Here is a 17860-nt window from a genome sequence, read left to right as displayed (position 1 = left end):
AAAGCTGTCAAATAAATGTAGTGAAGTAAAAAAGAACAATATTTCCCTCTGAAATGTTGTGAAGTTGAAATATAAAGCAGCATAAAATGGAAAAAAACTCAAGTAAAGTACAAGTACTTCTTGCCACCCCTGATAGCAAACAGTCAAACCTCTACGATCCATACTGTATCTATAACTTAGAAAAATGTCCCCCAAAACTACACAATGGCACAGTTTCTAACACATCTCTAGTTACACCACACAACTAAATCACAGAGAGAGAACTACAGACAAATCCAGAAGACACACCAGGTCTGTTCGGCAGTTCAAATTGATCCACCTATAAAGCAATCCACAGATGGAGGAATGGAAAAAGGAGAAACATGAAAAAGATAAAACAGAGAGAGGTGTGAACTAAGTTAATGGAAAACAAGCAAAGGTCAGTCCAAAGCAGCTTGCAGTGGGGCACACAGGTCATTGGAGGTCACAGTTCACACAGTGGGACAGTGCAAACCAGAAACTACCTCTGTGAGCATGGGACAGCTCTGGCTCTAGGGGACCTCAGCCTTGGCTTCGGTCCTGTGGACGGTGCCACCAAGGAGTTAAAAATGCCATTTATTTTCACACATACAGAAACATACACTCCCTGGCCCCTTTATTAGTTACACCTATACGATCTAATGCAACTCAATACAACAGCTCTGCCACATATTCTTCCTTTATGTTGTTAAAACCTTCCGAGATGTGCTAATTCACTATATGTTTATTATTGCGGCCGTAGTTCGTGGTGGTGTTTATGATGCAGTCCAGTTCAACATCCCTGCAAACTACAACCTCAGTAACAAACATTTAGTTAAATGAAAATCTTTCTGACAGTGTCAATAAAAACTATTATTATCTTTGTAAAGGTAGAATTTATAGCTGCACAGTTGTATTGAATTGCATTAAATTTTACAGGCGTATCCAATAAGGTGGCCTCTGAGTATATTATAGTTGTATACTGAATCTGCACATGAACATAGTGTTAATATTGATAATAATGGATTATTCTTTAAAAAAAAAGAAATCCTAAAATAAAAGACCGAAAAAAAAAAGATTTTGACACAAAAAAAATGGATATGAATGTAGGTGAGCTCCCGTGATGCTTTTTAGCATCCTCTATACCTGCGGCCGCTGGCATCCCGAAGTACTGCTGCCCCTGGGTCTACGGCCCGAGCCTCCAACTCCTGCACCTCCTCTAGCAAAGACTTCCTCACAGTGCGACGTGTGCTACAAAGCAGAAATAAGCTCATCAGACCCATGATGGAAAGTGTTTTACTTTGCATACACATGTGATTCATAATATAAAGTGTGCGTAAGTGTTGACATAGACTCAATATGGGTTATGTAAACGTCTCGGTTAAGTTAAATACTCTCTGTATGGATTTTCCATGTATTTATATTAAATGTGTTCTACTCACGCGGTCCAAGCGTAGTCTTTGAGTAAACACGCAGTAGGCACCAGGACCAGTCCCAGCCAGAAGTGCCAGCACTGCATCACCTTGCCAGCCTGCAATGACAACACACTGGCTCCATTTATTTCGCTCGTATATTAATTCAAATTGAGTATTAAGTCATTTTTCTCTGCAATGAGGCAAAAAAGGCAAAGAGAAATGTGAGACCAAGTAAATTGAAAGCCATTCACAGCACAGTGAGAATAACCCCAGTGTTAGCAGCTTTCTCACAACCAGGATCTACACCACAAACTGGATTTAACACAGTATTCCCGCAGCTGAAAAACAATGCTTCTATGCTAAAAGGTAAAAATGCTAGTGAGTAACCACATACCCCCACCCCACCGGTCTCTGCAGTCCAGCTGCAAACAGCCTCATAGACCTTTGACCCTCATCCTCAGTCTGTCTCCAGGGATTAATCATGCGTCTAACCACTGTCTCAATTTGTCCGTCTGTCTGTCTCCATGCCTCTTACTCCTACACGTTTCTCCTGTGGCTTGCGCCAATCTTACCCTTTCACAACTTCCTTTCATTATTAGTGACTGTATCTTCTGGTGCTTGTCCTCGCCTGTTACTGTAAATCCCTCCATTTTCCCTTTATTACCCAATATCTCCCCTTTTAGTTATCTGCGAGATCTCTGTGGTGTTTCGCAAGTCTTTGTCTCTAGGCGTTAACGTTTAAGTCAACAGTCACAAACACTTTATGCACCAGAACTTCCTTAACTTCTACTACTTTATTGCCTATACCATGTGTTTCCTTTGTTTGGATCCACATATATAGAGACAATTTGGTTCCCAGAGGGAGAGGAAATGGGGAAAATGAATCGGACAACCATTAGGAAATATCCTCTGCAGCACCTGGAATCACAACCAAGTCATAGATGATCCAACTGGACATAGACATACTCTACGGCTTTCTGTGTGACAAACACCTGCACACAGTTCATTTCCACAGCACTGGACACACATTATATCACATGGTCTTTATACACTCTGAGGATGGAGGAATGCTAAATGATTTTCTCTGCTTTGTTATATCCATAGAAACAGACTATTTGTCTCCACTGCTTTACAATCAACACAAATAACACATAGCTGGACACACATAGCACATCAATTCTCACATGTACAGACTTACACCCACAGTTATTCTGAGCAGAAATATACAGCTCTTTTCCATCCCCCGTCGCCCATGGACAGATGGAAATATAGATAGAGGGAGCAGGGGAAATAAGAGAGGTAATAGGGTAGTTGTGGGGTGGCGGGGGGATGGAGGGTTGGGGGTTGGGGGGGGGGTGGCTGAGTGTCTCTGACCATTCCCCAGTTAGACTGAGCAGCTGCAGAGATATTTGACCGCATTCCTGATTTCTGACACAAATTGAATTAATGGGCCAAGGGGAGTTTAGACAGCTCTATTCCCTTCCCCTTCCAAGACTCTCTACCCAACATACTCAGTGGGGCAGCTCGCCTCACCCCCACCGGATCCCCAAACTCTAAAACAAATCTCTCAATCAAGGGGGGGTCTCCATCTATACTCTCCTCACCCCCACTGGATCCTCATCACCAGCAGCAGCAGCCCACCCTCTTGAGTCAACACCTCCACAGAGGGCAGTAAAAAAATGGGGCTCGGGTGACACGCAGCAGGTGCAGGAAGCCTAGTGAGAGGGGCTGGCAAGGCATAAATCTCCCCCGGGGCTCCAGCAGTGCCGACGTGGAACACCCAAGAGGTGAGTCAGAAAGGCGCCATGTATTGGCAACCAAGAACAAGGGAGGGGCAGGTGATGGAGGTTGCAGAAAAGAGATGTAGAGGGTAGGGCTATTTTAACCCCCTTACACCCTGTTACTGAAATGAGTGACATGTGTTTATAGAGAGGGACTTGCCTGGCCAAGCATGTCAGGGGCGATGGGGATGGTGGGCCACATGGCGGAGTAGACAGCAAAGAAGACCATCCAGAGCGCCATGCTTCCCCATACCGCCAGGTGGGAAAACTACAACAGAGAGAGAGAGAGAGAGAGAGAGAGAGAGAGAGAGAGAGAGAGAGAGAGAGAGAGAGAGAGAGAGGAAGGAGTGAAGGGGAGGGAGCGCAGGTGAGGATGGAGATTAAGAGACGGAGAAGAAGACAGCGTGAGGTCAAATAGTTTACATCCAGCTCATCCGAATATACACAACCTTTCTCTCACTCCTTCCTATATTTTCGTCCTGCTCTCTGTGATCTGCTGAAAGGGGACACTGTGTGAATTCCAGTGGGACCCTGCTTCATTACTGCCAGGCTGTTGTGTGGACAGCTGAACGGACAAAAGTGTCAGCACCCTTCTGTCCATCCTGCCAATCTCTATAACTCTCTCCAACAGTAGAAATGAGCTAAATCATGGCTACTGTTGTCCTAAAGTCTACATCCATCTCTGCTGACTTTGTTCCAAAATGTTTGAACCAAATACTTGGATTCTTAGTTTTGTTTAATTATTCTTTGTTCGTTTATTTCCTTGTTTAAAACATAATTAAGTTGACTGTATTTTGCTGAGGCAAAGTTTACTGTCCTAGCTGTTGAATATTATTTGAAGAAATCTGATGTTCTGTATATCTAGTATGTGGTATAATTTGATAGTAAACAGACATTTTTAAGCTTTATTTAGACAGAGAGGAAAGAGGGGAAAGACAGAGGGGAAGACCTGCAGTTGAGGGCCCTGGGCCGGACTCAAAATCAAGTCGCTGTGCGGATTTAAAATGGTACACACTCTACCCAGTTAGCTCTTGAGGCGATAACTTTGTGTAGTCCCGGTAAAGGATATCAGAGAAAGGGAAGCTGCCATTTATCCTTGAAATTGCAAGTTTAATGTTAAGCCGAAAGATGTTAACACCATTTAGAGTGTAAAAATATATTTCTCATGACTTGAATCAAACATTCTTTGAAAGGAATGAGGACATCTGGGCTCTAGGTTGACTATGTTGAATTAAATCTGTTTCGCTCTTATGTATTTACTCTTCATCTAACAGATGGGAATCTCACTGTTTTCTGGTCTGTTTTTCTCCTTTGCCGTGCAGTAACGGCGTCCATTCAATCCTTGCAAGTTTCATCTGTTAAAGCATACTTTATTCAACAGTTCTTGCAGCTGCTTCACAGCACATGCCTGACTTGAATGGTTAGGAAGTGTTAATTTATGAACACTTGGACATGGAGTTTTTTTTTGTAAGTTTGAAATATAGAACAGGAGCAATGGGAAAGAAATGCAGCCACGATAAAGCTGGTTGGGTGGGTGGTGTAAGCGGGTGGTGTAAGCAACTGCTGTTTAGGGAACCTCAGACCTCTACCACAAGATCAAGGTACACCACATCTTTTCCCATGTCTTTCCTGAATATGTATCATTTAGACCAGATTATATGAAAACCTCATACTGAAATCATCACCGAGTGGACCCCCTCCTCTTAATTTATCAACGGTTGAGTAAAATACAGCACGTGGTGTGGCGCATTAGTGTGTTAATGTTTTTACCTTGGTCCAAGCGGTGGTCTCTATTCCAGCTTTCAGACATACTGTAACTACCACATACTACACACATAGGCGCGCGCACACACACACACACACACACACACACACACACACACACACACACACACACACACACACACACACACACACACACACACACACACACACACACACACACACACACACACACACACACACACGAGGGAGAGCAAATAAAAAAACAGAGAAACAGGATTACTTGGCTGGCGACTGTGGAGATAATAAACATTAATGTTATATAGTAAACTCAGCAATGTCAGTGAAAAAACTCAGGACCCCCACAGCCCCCCTGTAGTCTACATACACATAACAAATAAACACCACTAAAATTCACATGGGAATGTAGGGAGTAAAATGATAGTGAGAGTGTAAAATAGACAAGTGAATATAGAGAACAGATGGATGAGTGTGGAGAAGAGACAGTCTGGCTAGACATGACGAGATTGACTGGAGACTCATAACGTCTCTGAGGAAGCAGCATAGTGCTGGTGTGTACACAAATACTGTGCATATGCCAAATGCATGCCAAAAGACACAGAAATAAAAACTGAATTATATTATATAAACAAAAAGACACATAAACACATCAAACATACAAGTAAGATGCTTACCGTGTAGACCATGTTTCCAACAAACAGGTAGTCATTTCCCTGACCGTCACTGAATGACGTGTCTGTGGGTAACACACACATACACACACACCTAATGACAAAGGGTTACCAGCCGGAATTATGGGAATGTAGATGAGTTACTTGGGCATGTCACTTACCATGCTCTAACATTTTAAGCGGAAACCAAAAGAGAATAATTGAATGAATCAGTGCATTGATACAGTGACCCCAAAACACCTGAAAGACAGAGAGAGAGACAGAAAGAGAGATAGAGGGGAGAAAAGAGTGAGAAATGTCAGTGAGTGAAAGCACATATATGCCACCACACATAAAAACATACAAAACCAGCAATTCCTCACAGTAACACACAACTTCCACTGTGCTCTTGCCATCAAAAGTGCTTTCCTGAACTGTACACATTAACACACACTCCCACACATACAGTAGGTTGGGTTGCTGGTGTACTCTAAAATGAAAGACTTCCTTATTCTGGCCCTATGAATCTTATTAGGAGTTGCCATGGAAACATCCCAGTCTCCATGCCACTCTTGTTTACTCACCGGCGTCCCAAACAAACACCAGGCATCACTCGTCAATCCCACAGATGAGCCACAAGGCATGACAAGTCGAATGCAGAGTACTTAGCTTTGACTTAAGATGCAGCACATGGTGTGTGTGTGTGTGTGTGTGTGTGTGTGTGTGTGTTTGTGTGTGTGTGTGTGTGTGTGTGCGTGTGCAATGTAAGTGTGTGTGCGTGTGCAATGTAAGTGTGTGTGCGTGTGCTTGTGGTGTGCATGTACCTTGGTGTTGAAGCCCTCAGCATTCTGGGTGATTCGGTAGAGCTGTGGGAAACGGAGCATGTTCTGCTGGCTGCACGGTCGGTCAAATATCCCCAGAGTGAATGGAGGCAGTGCAGTAAATATCTGCATCACACACAAGATGTGACACATCTTTACACACAGAGTGTATACAATTTGACTCGCTGGACAATCAGTGTTCATATCAGCAGTGGCATAAAAGGAACTTCATAATATTTTAAAAGTGGGGAGCTTGAAGGCATCTGCATTCAGACTTAAGTACACAGAAAAAAACCTCTCACACACATGCATACAAATGTTTCTGGCATTCAGAAAGAGCAGTGATAAGAAGATATCTATGTATATAGATATATATGAAGAAAAGTATAGATTGATTGATAGATAGGTAGAGAGCGAGAGATTTAGTAAAACAGGGAGGGGGTGAGTATGAAGGTAAATATGGTGCAAAACGTGAGAGCTTGTAGAATACAATGTGAGAACTTGCAGAACAAAAAAATTTAACTTGTATGTTAAAATTTGCACTTGTAAAATAAAAATGTGCACTTGTAAAATAAAAATTTGCACTTGTAAAATAAAAATGTGCACTTGTAAAATAAAAATTTGCACTTGTAAAATAAAAAGGCACTTGTAAAATAAAAATTTGCACTTGTAAAAATTATTCACATTTGAAGTCACAAAGAAAAAAACATGAGAGCTTGTAAAAAATCTGAACTTGTAAATTGAAATTTGCACTTGTAGAAAAAATATTCACAAATGTGTAGATTGATATTTGCATGAACACAATCGAGCGCGCAAACTTGTAATGCAACATTTACTCATGTACTTTTTTTTTACTCAGGTTGATTTTCCATCACAACCACAACTCAGTGATTACAACCTCTCGAATCTGTCACTGTATGCGCTCTCGCATCACAAAGAAGGCGAATCTCGCCTCGACTTTTGCAACACTTGTTGCGATACATTTGGTGCAAAACTAATTTGTACCTGTGGACTTAGGCTGTGGAGCTCTGATCCAACAGAACGGGGAAAGCAGGGTTTCTATCGCCAGATGAGGGACAACTCTGTCCGGCTTATTTAGCTATGTCATGGAAGCCTGGTTGAATAGCAAGCTAAGCGTTAGCTAACTAACCAACCAGCCTGATTCTAAATAAATACCTTTTAATTATCTTAACACTTTTAACAGTCAAACTGAAACACTGGCGGTGAGCTCCAGGTCCTGCAGACGGACCGTCACCAGCGGGTAACGGCCAGCGGAGCAACATCGCTATTATTGCCAGAAAGCTTCGCTGCCGACCTCGACCTGCAGTCGGAGCTCCAGCGGATACGGAGAGCCCCGCACCCGGTAGCATCGGCACATCCCCGGCCATGACCACAGCTTGCTTTGCTGATGTTGTGCCTCACTGCCAATCATTGCACCCCGCAGGCAGCAACAATAGCTTCTGCAGAATTACATCCACCTCGCGGGCAGCAGCAATCATTTTTGCCGAATAATGCGTCATCTCTTAACCCTCGTTGCTGCCGAGATTTGCACCCAGGTAGCAAGGAAATGATAGTCTGATAAAACATTGATGTCTCTAAACGTTGTAAAATTATAATCATCATTGATGAACATGACAAAGGAATGTATATAGCCTACATTTTAATTAAACAGTAGCTACTTTGCCTTATAAAATCATTATTTCCCCTTATGGATGGAAGTCTTGGCAGGGATGCAGAACTTGGCACGTGTTACCCGCTGATGACGGTCCGTCTGCGGCTGCAGGACCTGGAGCTCACCGCCAGTGTTTCAGTTTGACTGTTAAAGTGTTTAGATAACTAAAAGGTATTTATTTAGAAGCTGGTTAGTTAGCTAACGCTAGCTTGCTATTCCACCAACACTAGCGGTGAGCTGCTACCGGGTGCGGGGCTCTCTGTGTCCCGCTGGAGCTCCGACTGCACGTCGAGGGTGGCAGCGCGAAGCTTTCTGGCAATAATAGCGATGTTGCTCCGCTGGCCGATACCCGCTGGTGACGGTCCGTCTGCAGGACCTGGAGCTCACCGCCAGTGTTTCAGTTTGACTGTTAAAAAGTGTTAAGATAATTAAAAGGTATTTATTTAGAATCAGGCTGGTTGGTTAGTTAGCTAACGCTAGCTTGCTATTCAACCAGGCTTCCATGCGACATAGCTAAATAAGCCGGACAGAGTTGTCCCTCATCTGGCGATAGAAACCCTGCTTTCCCCGTTCTGTTGGATCAGAGCTCCACAGCCTAAGTCCACAGGTACAAATTAGTTTTGCACCAAATGTATCGCAACAAGTGTTGCAAAAGTCGGCGCCGATTCGCCTCTTGGTGATGCGAGAGAGCGCATACAGTGACAGATTCGAGAGGTTGTAATCACTGAGTTGTGGTTGTGATGGAAAATCAACCTGAGTAAAAAAAAAAAGTACATGAGTAAATGTTGCATTACAAGTTTGCAGCTGTCATTGTGTTCATGCAAATATCAATCTACACATTTGTGAATATTTTTTCTACAAGTGCAAATTTCAATTTACAAGTTCAGATTTTTTTTACAAGCTCTCATGTTTTTTTTCTTTTTGTGACTTCAAATGTGAATAATTTTTACAAGTGCAAATTTTTATTTTACAAGTGCAAATTTTTATTTTACAAGTGCACATTTTTATTTTACAAGTGCAAATTTTTATTTTACAAGTGCAAATTTTTATTTTACAAGTGCACATTTTTATTTTACAAGTGCAAATTTTTATTTTACAAGTGCACATTTTTATTTTACAAGTGCAAATTTTAACATACAAGTTAAATTTTTTTGTTCTGCAAGTTCTCACATTGTATTCTACAAGCTCTCACGTTTTGCACCATATTTACCTTCATAGGTGAGACTTACGCAGAGAGTGGAGAAATGCAAAAGAGGGAGTTTGAGAGGGAGTGAGGGCCGGTACTCACCACGTTGTAGAGGCCTATACACCAGCGCTCAAAAAGGATCTGGCCAGAGAACCCGTTCACAAAGGCAAACCAGAGCTGGGACACAAAGAGAGAGGGATGAGAGGGGATGAGAGAAACAATAGCAGAGGGTAAATCTGCCTTAGGGAGGTACTGATAGTGGAAACAGCAGGGGGAGTTAGCAAAATGTGTGCCTCTGTTTACAAAATGATATGAACACATAATAAAAACAACTTCCGTAGAACATTTTGTACTTTATAGTACCAAAAGTCCTGCACACTGTCAGTCACTTTTATTTTAGTTATGACATACATTTCAGTTACCTTCATCAGGTAACATCCAGGTATGTGAGTGAAGGTTTGTCATAGTTTACAAGACTTAAGACTATGATGGGCCAGAACTTCTTGTTACATCACTATATATATATATATATATATATATATTTTTTTTTTCTTCTTCCAGCATGTTGGCCCAATGGTTAGCACTGTGGCCTCACAGCAAGAAGGTTCTAGGTTCAAATTCAGGTCGTTCCGGGCCTTTCTGTGTGGAGTTTGCATGTTATCCCCATGTTTGCGTTGTGCTCCTGTTTCCCCCACCATCAAAAACATGTACTAGGTTCTCCAGTCAGTGCCCTTGATCAAGGAACTGGCTCAGATCTGGAGTTGGTCCCCGGGCACTGTGATTGGCTGCCCACTGCTCCCTTGAGGGATGGGTTAAATGCAGAGAATGAATTTCGCTACATGTATGTGTATGTGACAATAAAGTACCTTTATATAGCAAGAAATAGGAAGAGAGCAAACATTCCTTCTGAACAAACTTCCTCGCAATGGGTGATTTCTGTTGGTGAATTCAAGTCAGAGATCTGGAAAATAGTACTTTTTCTTCATAAATGTCTTTGTGTAAATGTATTTTTATTACTCATTTTTGGCAACATTGTATCCTTTTCCATAAAAATTTTAAAAAAAAAAAAAAAAAAAAAAAAAAAAAAAAGGGATTTAAAAAAAAATTTATAAAAAATTTAAAAAAAAAAACAAAAAAAAAAAAAAAAAAAAAAAAAAAAAAAAAAAAAAAAATTAATTTATTTATAATAATTATTTTTAAAAAAAAAAAAATTTATTAAAATAAATATAAAAATAAAAAAAAAAAAAAAAAAAAAAAAAAAAAAAAAAACTTCATTCACAACCCAAAAAAAAAAATTAAGTCTTCTGGCAGGAAGTTTTAAATGCATTCCTCACGCAGGTTGTGGCTGCCTCTGAAACCACTTTCTGATTTTGTAGAACTTAATTTACTGAAAACACAGTGTCTAAATATGACTCTGGTCCAGGGGAAACCTTTATTAACACCTTCATACACACAGGGCAGACGTAGGCTGATCTGAATGGCAGATAGAGAAGATGTTTTGGGCCACTGGTGGGAGTTGTGGCATTCCTGGGGCATACAGAGCACACACACACACACACACACACACACACACACACACACACACACACACACACACACACACACACACACACACACACACACACACACACACACACACACACACACACAGATAGTCTCTAACCTTTGGCCCAGTGTGCCCTGCAGAGAGCCAATCATGTGAGATAATCATGGAAACACACACCTATACACACATACACAGGCACAGAGTGGTGGTGTGAGTGGGACAGTAGTCTTCCATGAGGACCTGCACCTGCTGGCATCCTTAATGTGAGACAGAGGGGTGAGCAGGGGGTAGAGCACAGCTGACACATACCCCTCATAACAGGCAGGCCAGGGCCGCGGTGTGCCCCTTCATCTCACACACACACACACACACACACACACACACACACACACACACACACACACACACACACACACACACACACACACACACACACACACACACACACACACACACACACACACACACAACGCTGTCGACCCTTGGAGCCAAGGTCTTGTCACTGCTGATCTAAACACACGTTTTTTTTCTGTGTGTGTGCAAAAGAGACAGAAAGCAGACACCAGAAGGGTACCTCTTCCATCACTGTCAGCCATGTCGACAAACAGCTGCAAAATGTCTCTGTTAATGTGTGTGTGTGTGTGTGTGTGTGTGTGTGTGTGTGTGTGTGTGTGTGTGTGTGTGTGTGTGTAACAGAGAGGGTGTGGTGGTGAAGCTCCTACCTCTATAATGTAGAGGACCACATTCTTATAGAAACAGTAGAGGATGCACTTGGTGACACGGTTGTAGCTCCACGCCCCATGGACCAATAGAAGCTTCTCTAGGTAGGAGAACTACCAATCAGGGAAAAAGAGAGGAGAGAGAGATTCATTACTATAATTAAAAGAAAGAAGAGAGTTAAAAAAGAAAATTTGAGATAGAAAGGGAACAGAGAGAATATTAAGAATGTGACTGGGAGACAAGAAAGAGGCGGCCTACTGATACTGAGAAGTTGTGCAAGATGCCCAAAGGCTGAAAGATAAACAACACAAACAGTGAAAGTGACAGAATGCATTTGTGTGAGACAGAGACAGAAAAGATAAGACTCCTCAGTAATTAGGAGAACCCTCTGGCTCATTTCATCCAGTTCACGTTTGCATCAAGTTGTCACTACGGGTCACAAAGATAATGGTAACTAGAGTTGAAAATAACAAATATTTACTTATCAATTAATCTTTCAATAATTTATCTGTAATATTATTATTATTTTGTTTCTTGTTTAGTATGGTAGTTTAGTCTATAAAATGTCAGAAAGTAGTGAAAATCACAATTTCCCAGAGTGACCTCTTCAAACAACTTGTTTTGTCTGACCAACAGTGCAAAATCCTAAGATATTTAATTCACAAGGGGACGTCTGATATTCTTCATTAATAAATGATTTACATGATTAAAGAACCATCAGAATTTCAATTAATTTCCTGTCAAATTAAATAATCAACTAATCTTCTCAGCACTAATGGGAGCTTTTTAGCTGTCCTGTTGGGACAATCTTTTTATTTAAACAAATTGAGAAATTTGGGGAAAAGTGGATAATAATGCCTCAAGCTTAACACATTTCTTCTAAATGATTACTCTTTTCAAGTGATTTGTGTTGAAGTTTTAACATCAAATACATTTTAGCATTAAAAAAAAAAGACTGAATTTATTTAATAGTTTGTATACAATTAACCCACTTTCTGACACGATTTTTTTGTGGACTTTCCGGACTTCTTTGTTTTGTTGTAAGAATAGAAACACTTGTTATGAGCTGTTTGCATTGATTACATGATACTGAGTGACCTCTGTAAGTAAATTCTCATTCCAGTTGTCCCCCTCCAGGGAGGTCAAAGATCAGGATCTGCTGAAGAGTGAGCAGGTAAGAATTCAGTGCCTTGCCTTAAGACACTTGAGCAGGGTGGACAACCAAGCATGAATCCATTATCTACATTCATATAAAGCCTGTAACATATCTGTATGACCCTAACCAAGCATGAACGACTGTCTTCTGCATGTCTCCATGCTATGTCTGCATCCTACCTGTGCTATGGAGTAGTCAGAAGAGTTGGTGGCCTGCATGCCCTCATTTCCACTGATCCCCACTCCAACATGAGCCGTCTGAATCATGCCCACATCGTTGGCACCGTCGCCTATCGCCAGCGTGATAGCCTTAACGTATTTCTTCACCATATCCACAATCTCAGACTTCTGCAGCGGAGACACTCTGCAGAAACAACAGGAAAAGATAGACAGAGATGGTTGGTTTATGTGTACACAGCTGTACTGGGAGAGATAAAAGAATACTGTGAGAATGAAAGAAAAGAAGAAATACATTTTGAGATTGAGGGGAAATAAACAAAGATGCTTGCAATTAGGAAAGAATAAAGCCTGAAAACCTAGGAGTGGGAAACCGTTGAAAGGGAAAAGAAAAATCGACACACACGCACGCACATGTATGTGTACAGTATGTTTACAGCGGTGTGTGTTTATGCACATCTGCATACATGTGAGTGCCTCAGAGTGTGTGCATGTGTGTTCAGAGAGCTTCCAGTGGTACTCCACCCTCTTGACCTGTATCACTGATTCTTCTGTCCATAACCAGTTCTGTCTCTTCAGTGACAATGAAGGACCCAGGGAAGGGAGGCTCGCTTACAGACGTTTCCCTCGGGGCCACTGAGAGACGATAGTGGGGCGTTATGCTGCTTTTGCTGAAGTACTGTGGATATTCTTTCATTTTATGGTGCCATGTGTTACACCTGCGGACAAATGAGAAAACAGCTCCAACCGATGCCCTCTGTTGTATTGGTTTTCTAGTTTGGCTTTACTAAAAGAGGTTTTGGAAGTGTTTTTTTCCCCATCAATCCTTAATTTCTTCCACCATTCTTTTCTGAGCATGTTAAGGTCTTATCCATGTTGGTTTCAAAACTGATTCAAAGTTCATTCTTGACTTTGGAAACAGTACCACAAGGTCCATTTAGTATCTATTCTGGAGGTTTTGATCGGCTCACATTGTTCGTTTTGTGAAGCAGTGACGAGAGAAGGAGGGTTTCTTTTTTGCCAAGCTATTAAGACATTTATACAATCCTGCTTCTCATGTGCATTTGTAGTTGAAAAGTTATATTAGTTAAAAGTTCAGCTTTGGATAATAGTTTTAGGGAGATATATCAGGAAATTTGTCCTCATCTCAACTTTCAAAACATGCTTTGTATGAGGAGGCGTTCCTACTGCCTGTCATTCACATGCACACAGCTTAAGTGAGTCTTGTTCTTACTACCTGCAACCTGTACTGTGAAAACAAATATATCTACAAAGGAAGAGAGACATGGGAGAAAACCGATACTGGGATTAAACTTGAATAACAAAGTAAGTTTCCCACAGTACAGGACTTGCAACTGTAGGGGCACATGTGCAGTATGACAAGATGAAATATTTGTGTTTGATATAAAACGTGGTGTCTATTAGTTAGTTACAGTAGGCCATTTGTCTTTTGGCTGCATTACAAGAGACTAACCCAAATCCAGATATTAAATATTTATATTACATTTCCCTGATTATAGTAATTACCTGAGCCTCAGTGATGCATTATGTGAAAGTAATTTGAGTATCAACACCAGGCTATTGTGTGGACAATACTTCAAACTGTTCCTAGAAAGAGGAGGAGTCACTTTCAAAATGACGGTTTCTCTGCGTGTGTCAAGTACAGCTCTAACTCTTAAGTCTTCCATCAAATCCCCACTGTGCACGTCAGTGCTCGGATAATGATATTACAAAATCTAATTACGTGCAGCTGCATGACCCGTCACATGCAAACAGAATGCAGCATGATGCTTTGATGAAGATATGAATAAATGAAATTATGAGCAGATGTATGACCCTTCACACACACATCCGGCTGGAGCCCACAGGTCATAAAGACGGTCTATCTCCTATGAATATGTAAGAAGGATCAAGTACCGGTCAAGCTGAAACCACAGAGCTGGGTGGTCTGCTTAGTATTCATACATAGGCATGTGCAAAAACAGAAAAACACACACACACACACACACACACTCCCACCACACATGAAAACCTTAGAGAGTCTTGGCCTCTGTAGTCGTTGCAGAAGGATGGGATCAACCTCTGCTCTTTGTGTTTCCCGATTCTGCGTCTGAAGTGTGTGTGTGTCTGCCTGTGCGTCTCTTGGCCTCTGACCACAAATCTCTCTTTATCTCTCTCTCTCTCTCACTCTACCTTTCCTCTAAACACTGCTGACAGTGTCTGGATTTGTGTAAAGTGGCGTTGGAGGAGATGAAAGGCTCCCAGTGCTCTTCGTGGTGGAACTGAGCAGAAAATAAGCAGCCGCTAAGTCCTCCTATAAACAAATGCACAGTGAAGTCAGGAAGCCATGCGTACTAGTGCACCCGCCCCTGAGAGAGAGAGAGACAGACACACACACACACACACACACACACACAAGGTGAGATACTTGAAAGTCTTAAAAGTCAAAGCTACAGCTCAGCTCATTATGTACAGGCACCTTATTAACAGTTTTGTGCCACACTCACAACAGGAATTGCCTACAGCAGTGGCTCCCAACATGCGGGTCAGGACCTCCCAAGGCATTGTGAGATTCAACTTTTCTTTGTTTTGGTTCAGTTTTATCTCATCTGGCCTCTAATAATTATTCAAATTAAAGAATCTGAGCAACAAAACCCTTGGGAAGCACCAACCTATAGTACAAAATACAAATATCTACTAGAGTCAAGATTTGTTCCTGATTTCTTACTTTGATAAATATAAAAGATTTTTTTCTACAAAACCCTTTTTGGAGCCAAATCCCTCAAATGTTAAATATTGTCTAAACACAAGCAGCTGTACAAGAACTAACTGCTTATATAAAATATGGCCAAAAAAATCCAAAATGTTCAAAGGGTAAATGCACTTGGGATGCTGGTGCTCCTATTGAAAAAGGGTTAAAACCTTCAAAATGTGCGAAAACGCAAACCTCAGGTACTCATGCATAGAGGAGCAACCTGATGAAGACCTTATTTATGAATAAGCTATGTATTTAATGAAGGCTTTTCATCCAAACTCCACCATGCTCCTCAACAGTTGAGTACCTCAAGTTTGCTCTTTTGCACGCATTTCCAGGGCGGCAACATTTTGCTTTAAATCAGGAACTCCCTTTGAATCAGACCATTTGATGTTGGATACCCAGCCCTAACCAGGGTAGCGAGAGAGATGTGAAGGGGAGGAGGAAGTAGGGAAGGAGAGATGTGCACATAAAAAGAGCGATGGAGTGAAGGATAGAGGAAAGGAAGCTGGAGGCTGTTTGCAAGGCCTGTGAGACCTGAGTCCGGATATGGCCTGGATATGCAAGGGAGAGTCAATTACTTCCCTCCTGGCTGCACACACACATGTACGCGTACGATCACACACATAGAAGGAGAGTGGAAACTCTTTTGTTAAACATCACAGATGGTGCTGAGTGGAACATGACCAAAAAAGGGAACAAGCAGTAAACATTCTATGAACAGAGTGCACTTTGTATGAATGGAAATGTATAATGGGAATGTCTGTGTGTGTGTGTGTCTGTGTGTGTTGGTGCCCATTCCTAGGGTGCCAACAGTAAGTGAGTCATTGCTTTGACATTTCCAAGCGGCGTAGTGTATTACATTACTCCTGCTGTGCACCAGGACAGGCTTTTATCATTCTTGTTCACTTGCTGACCCTGTGCAACCGACAACCTTTATATACATGCATGCAGGTATACAGGCCTGCACATGCACACACACTGACACTATCTCTCTTTATCAAACAAAAAACAGGGTGAGAATGAATCTGTATAGGGTGATACTCAATGGATCTTTTTTTTTTTTTTTTTTTTTTTTAAATAGGTGCCTCCAGTTGCTGATTGGCTTACTTTATTAAAAAAGAGCAGTTTGAGGATTTCGACCACAATGACACCCACTCTCACCAACCTTCTCCTGCCAACATGCAATCAAGCTTTTGACAGTCATTAGGATTAATTTCATAGATGATGTCCAAGGTGTCATCACAGCTCACAACCTCACCTTTGCCTGAGGAAGACCATTCTTGTCATGTCTGAGTAGAATTAAAGAAAACCTTGGGTACAGGTGCAGGACAATAAGCAAGTGGACAACAAGGCTTTGCGGTCGACTTTGTCTGGACTTCTTGCAGACACATTTGTTTCAGTTTTTTGGTCACAAGTTTTTGGTCAAGATAGACCCAAGGTAAAGCACTGAATTTTAATATTTTTGTCTTTTGTAAATTCCGAATTCCTAACTTTTCCTGCTTTTAAGACCTGTGCAGATACTCTGCAATAAAAGTTTGCTTATGCATTCGTATGTGTGGGATGAATGAGTCGTCCCTACCGGCAGCAGATGACAGCCTTGCAGGACAACGCCAAGTCAAGGAAGGCCTGGCGAAGCTCGAAGGACAGTGCATATTTCAGCGTCTGACCATCGATGATCAGCGCCAGCTCATTTTCCTTCCTCAGAGAGTCGCCCAGGGATGAACAGTGAGCTGTCAGAGTGGCACGAGTAGCCTGCAAGAAGACAGAGACACAGAGACGAGGGTTTGGGTCTTTCTTAGATCTTTAAAGGAAGATTGACTAGATATTCTACATGTCCCCTCCCAAAACTAAGCTTCAGAGACTAGTTTGACAGTTTCACATGTCATCAACATGCTTTTACTGACAAGCTTTTATCTTCAACATTTTTTCCACAGTTGGTTCAAGTCAGCAACATACAACACACATCAGTGTTCATAAGGATGGATCAGGAAATACGGTTGGCTTACAGTGAAAACCAAACCTCTAACCCTGAACCTAACCACTAACAATCCTTATCTGTACCCTAACCAATCATAAATCTAAATCTCACCCTGAAAATGTATGTTTTTCTGATGCGATCTGGCAGCGGCCCTTTCAAGTGATGGCATTTTCAGGTTTTATGTTTTTGTGGAAATGTAAGTGGTGGAAATACAAATCACACACATCAAAACACGCAGACAATTTGTTGAAAGGTCAAAAC

At 41.6% G+C, this 17860-nt stretch overlaps 1 protein-coding gene across 10 annotated transcripts in view; it reads right to left on the bottom strand.

Moving 5' to 3' along the window:
* The window catches only part of atp8a2 (ATPase phospholipid transporting 8A2), a 55230-nt gene that overhangs the window by 4083 nt on the left and 33287 nt on the right, over nucleotides 1-17860 (bottom strand). For 9 of the 10 annotated variants that reach the window (XM_039789439.1, XM_039789441.1, XM_039789440.1 and 6 more), the window contains 11 exons: nucleotides 17201-17373; nucleotides 12867-13050; nucleotides 11534-11644; nucleotides 9368-9442; nucleotides 6411-6533; nucleotides 5769-5847; nucleotides 5611-5672; nucleotides 4964-5020; nucleotides 3354-3461; nucleotides 1440-1528; nucleotides 1144-1248 (listed from right to left, as the gene is read on the bottom strand). In XM_039789439.1, the coding sequence (XP_039645373.1) occupies nucleotides 1144-1248; nucleotides 1440-1528; nucleotides 3354-3461; nucleotides 4964-5020; nucleotides 5611-5672; nucleotides 5769-5847; nucleotides 6411-6533; nucleotides 9368-9442; nucleotides 11534-11644; nucleotides 12867-13050; nucleotides 17201-17373 (1166 nt within the window). Of the gene's footprint in view, nucleotides 1-288; nucleotides 320-1143; nucleotides 1249-1439; nucleotides 1529-3353; nucleotides 3462-4963; nucleotides 5021-5610; nucleotides 5673-5768; nucleotides 5848-6410; nucleotides 6534-9367; nucleotides 9443-11533; nucleotides 11645-12866; nucleotides 13051-17200; nucleotides 17374-17860 lie in introns of all 10 variants that reach the window. The other variant, XR_005637927.1, reaches the window with a different exon arrangement.

Source organism: Perca fluviatilis, chromosome 22, assembly GCF_010015445.1.
Source record: "Perca fluviatilis chromosome 22, GENO_Pfluv_1.0, whole genome shotgun sequence".
Lineage (NCBI taxonomy): Eukaryota > Metazoa > Chordata > Actinopteri > Perciformes > Percidae > Perca > Perca fluviatilis.
The sequence above is the reverse complement of the archived record's forward strand: the minus strand, read 5'-3'. Positions and strand labels throughout refer to the sequence as shown.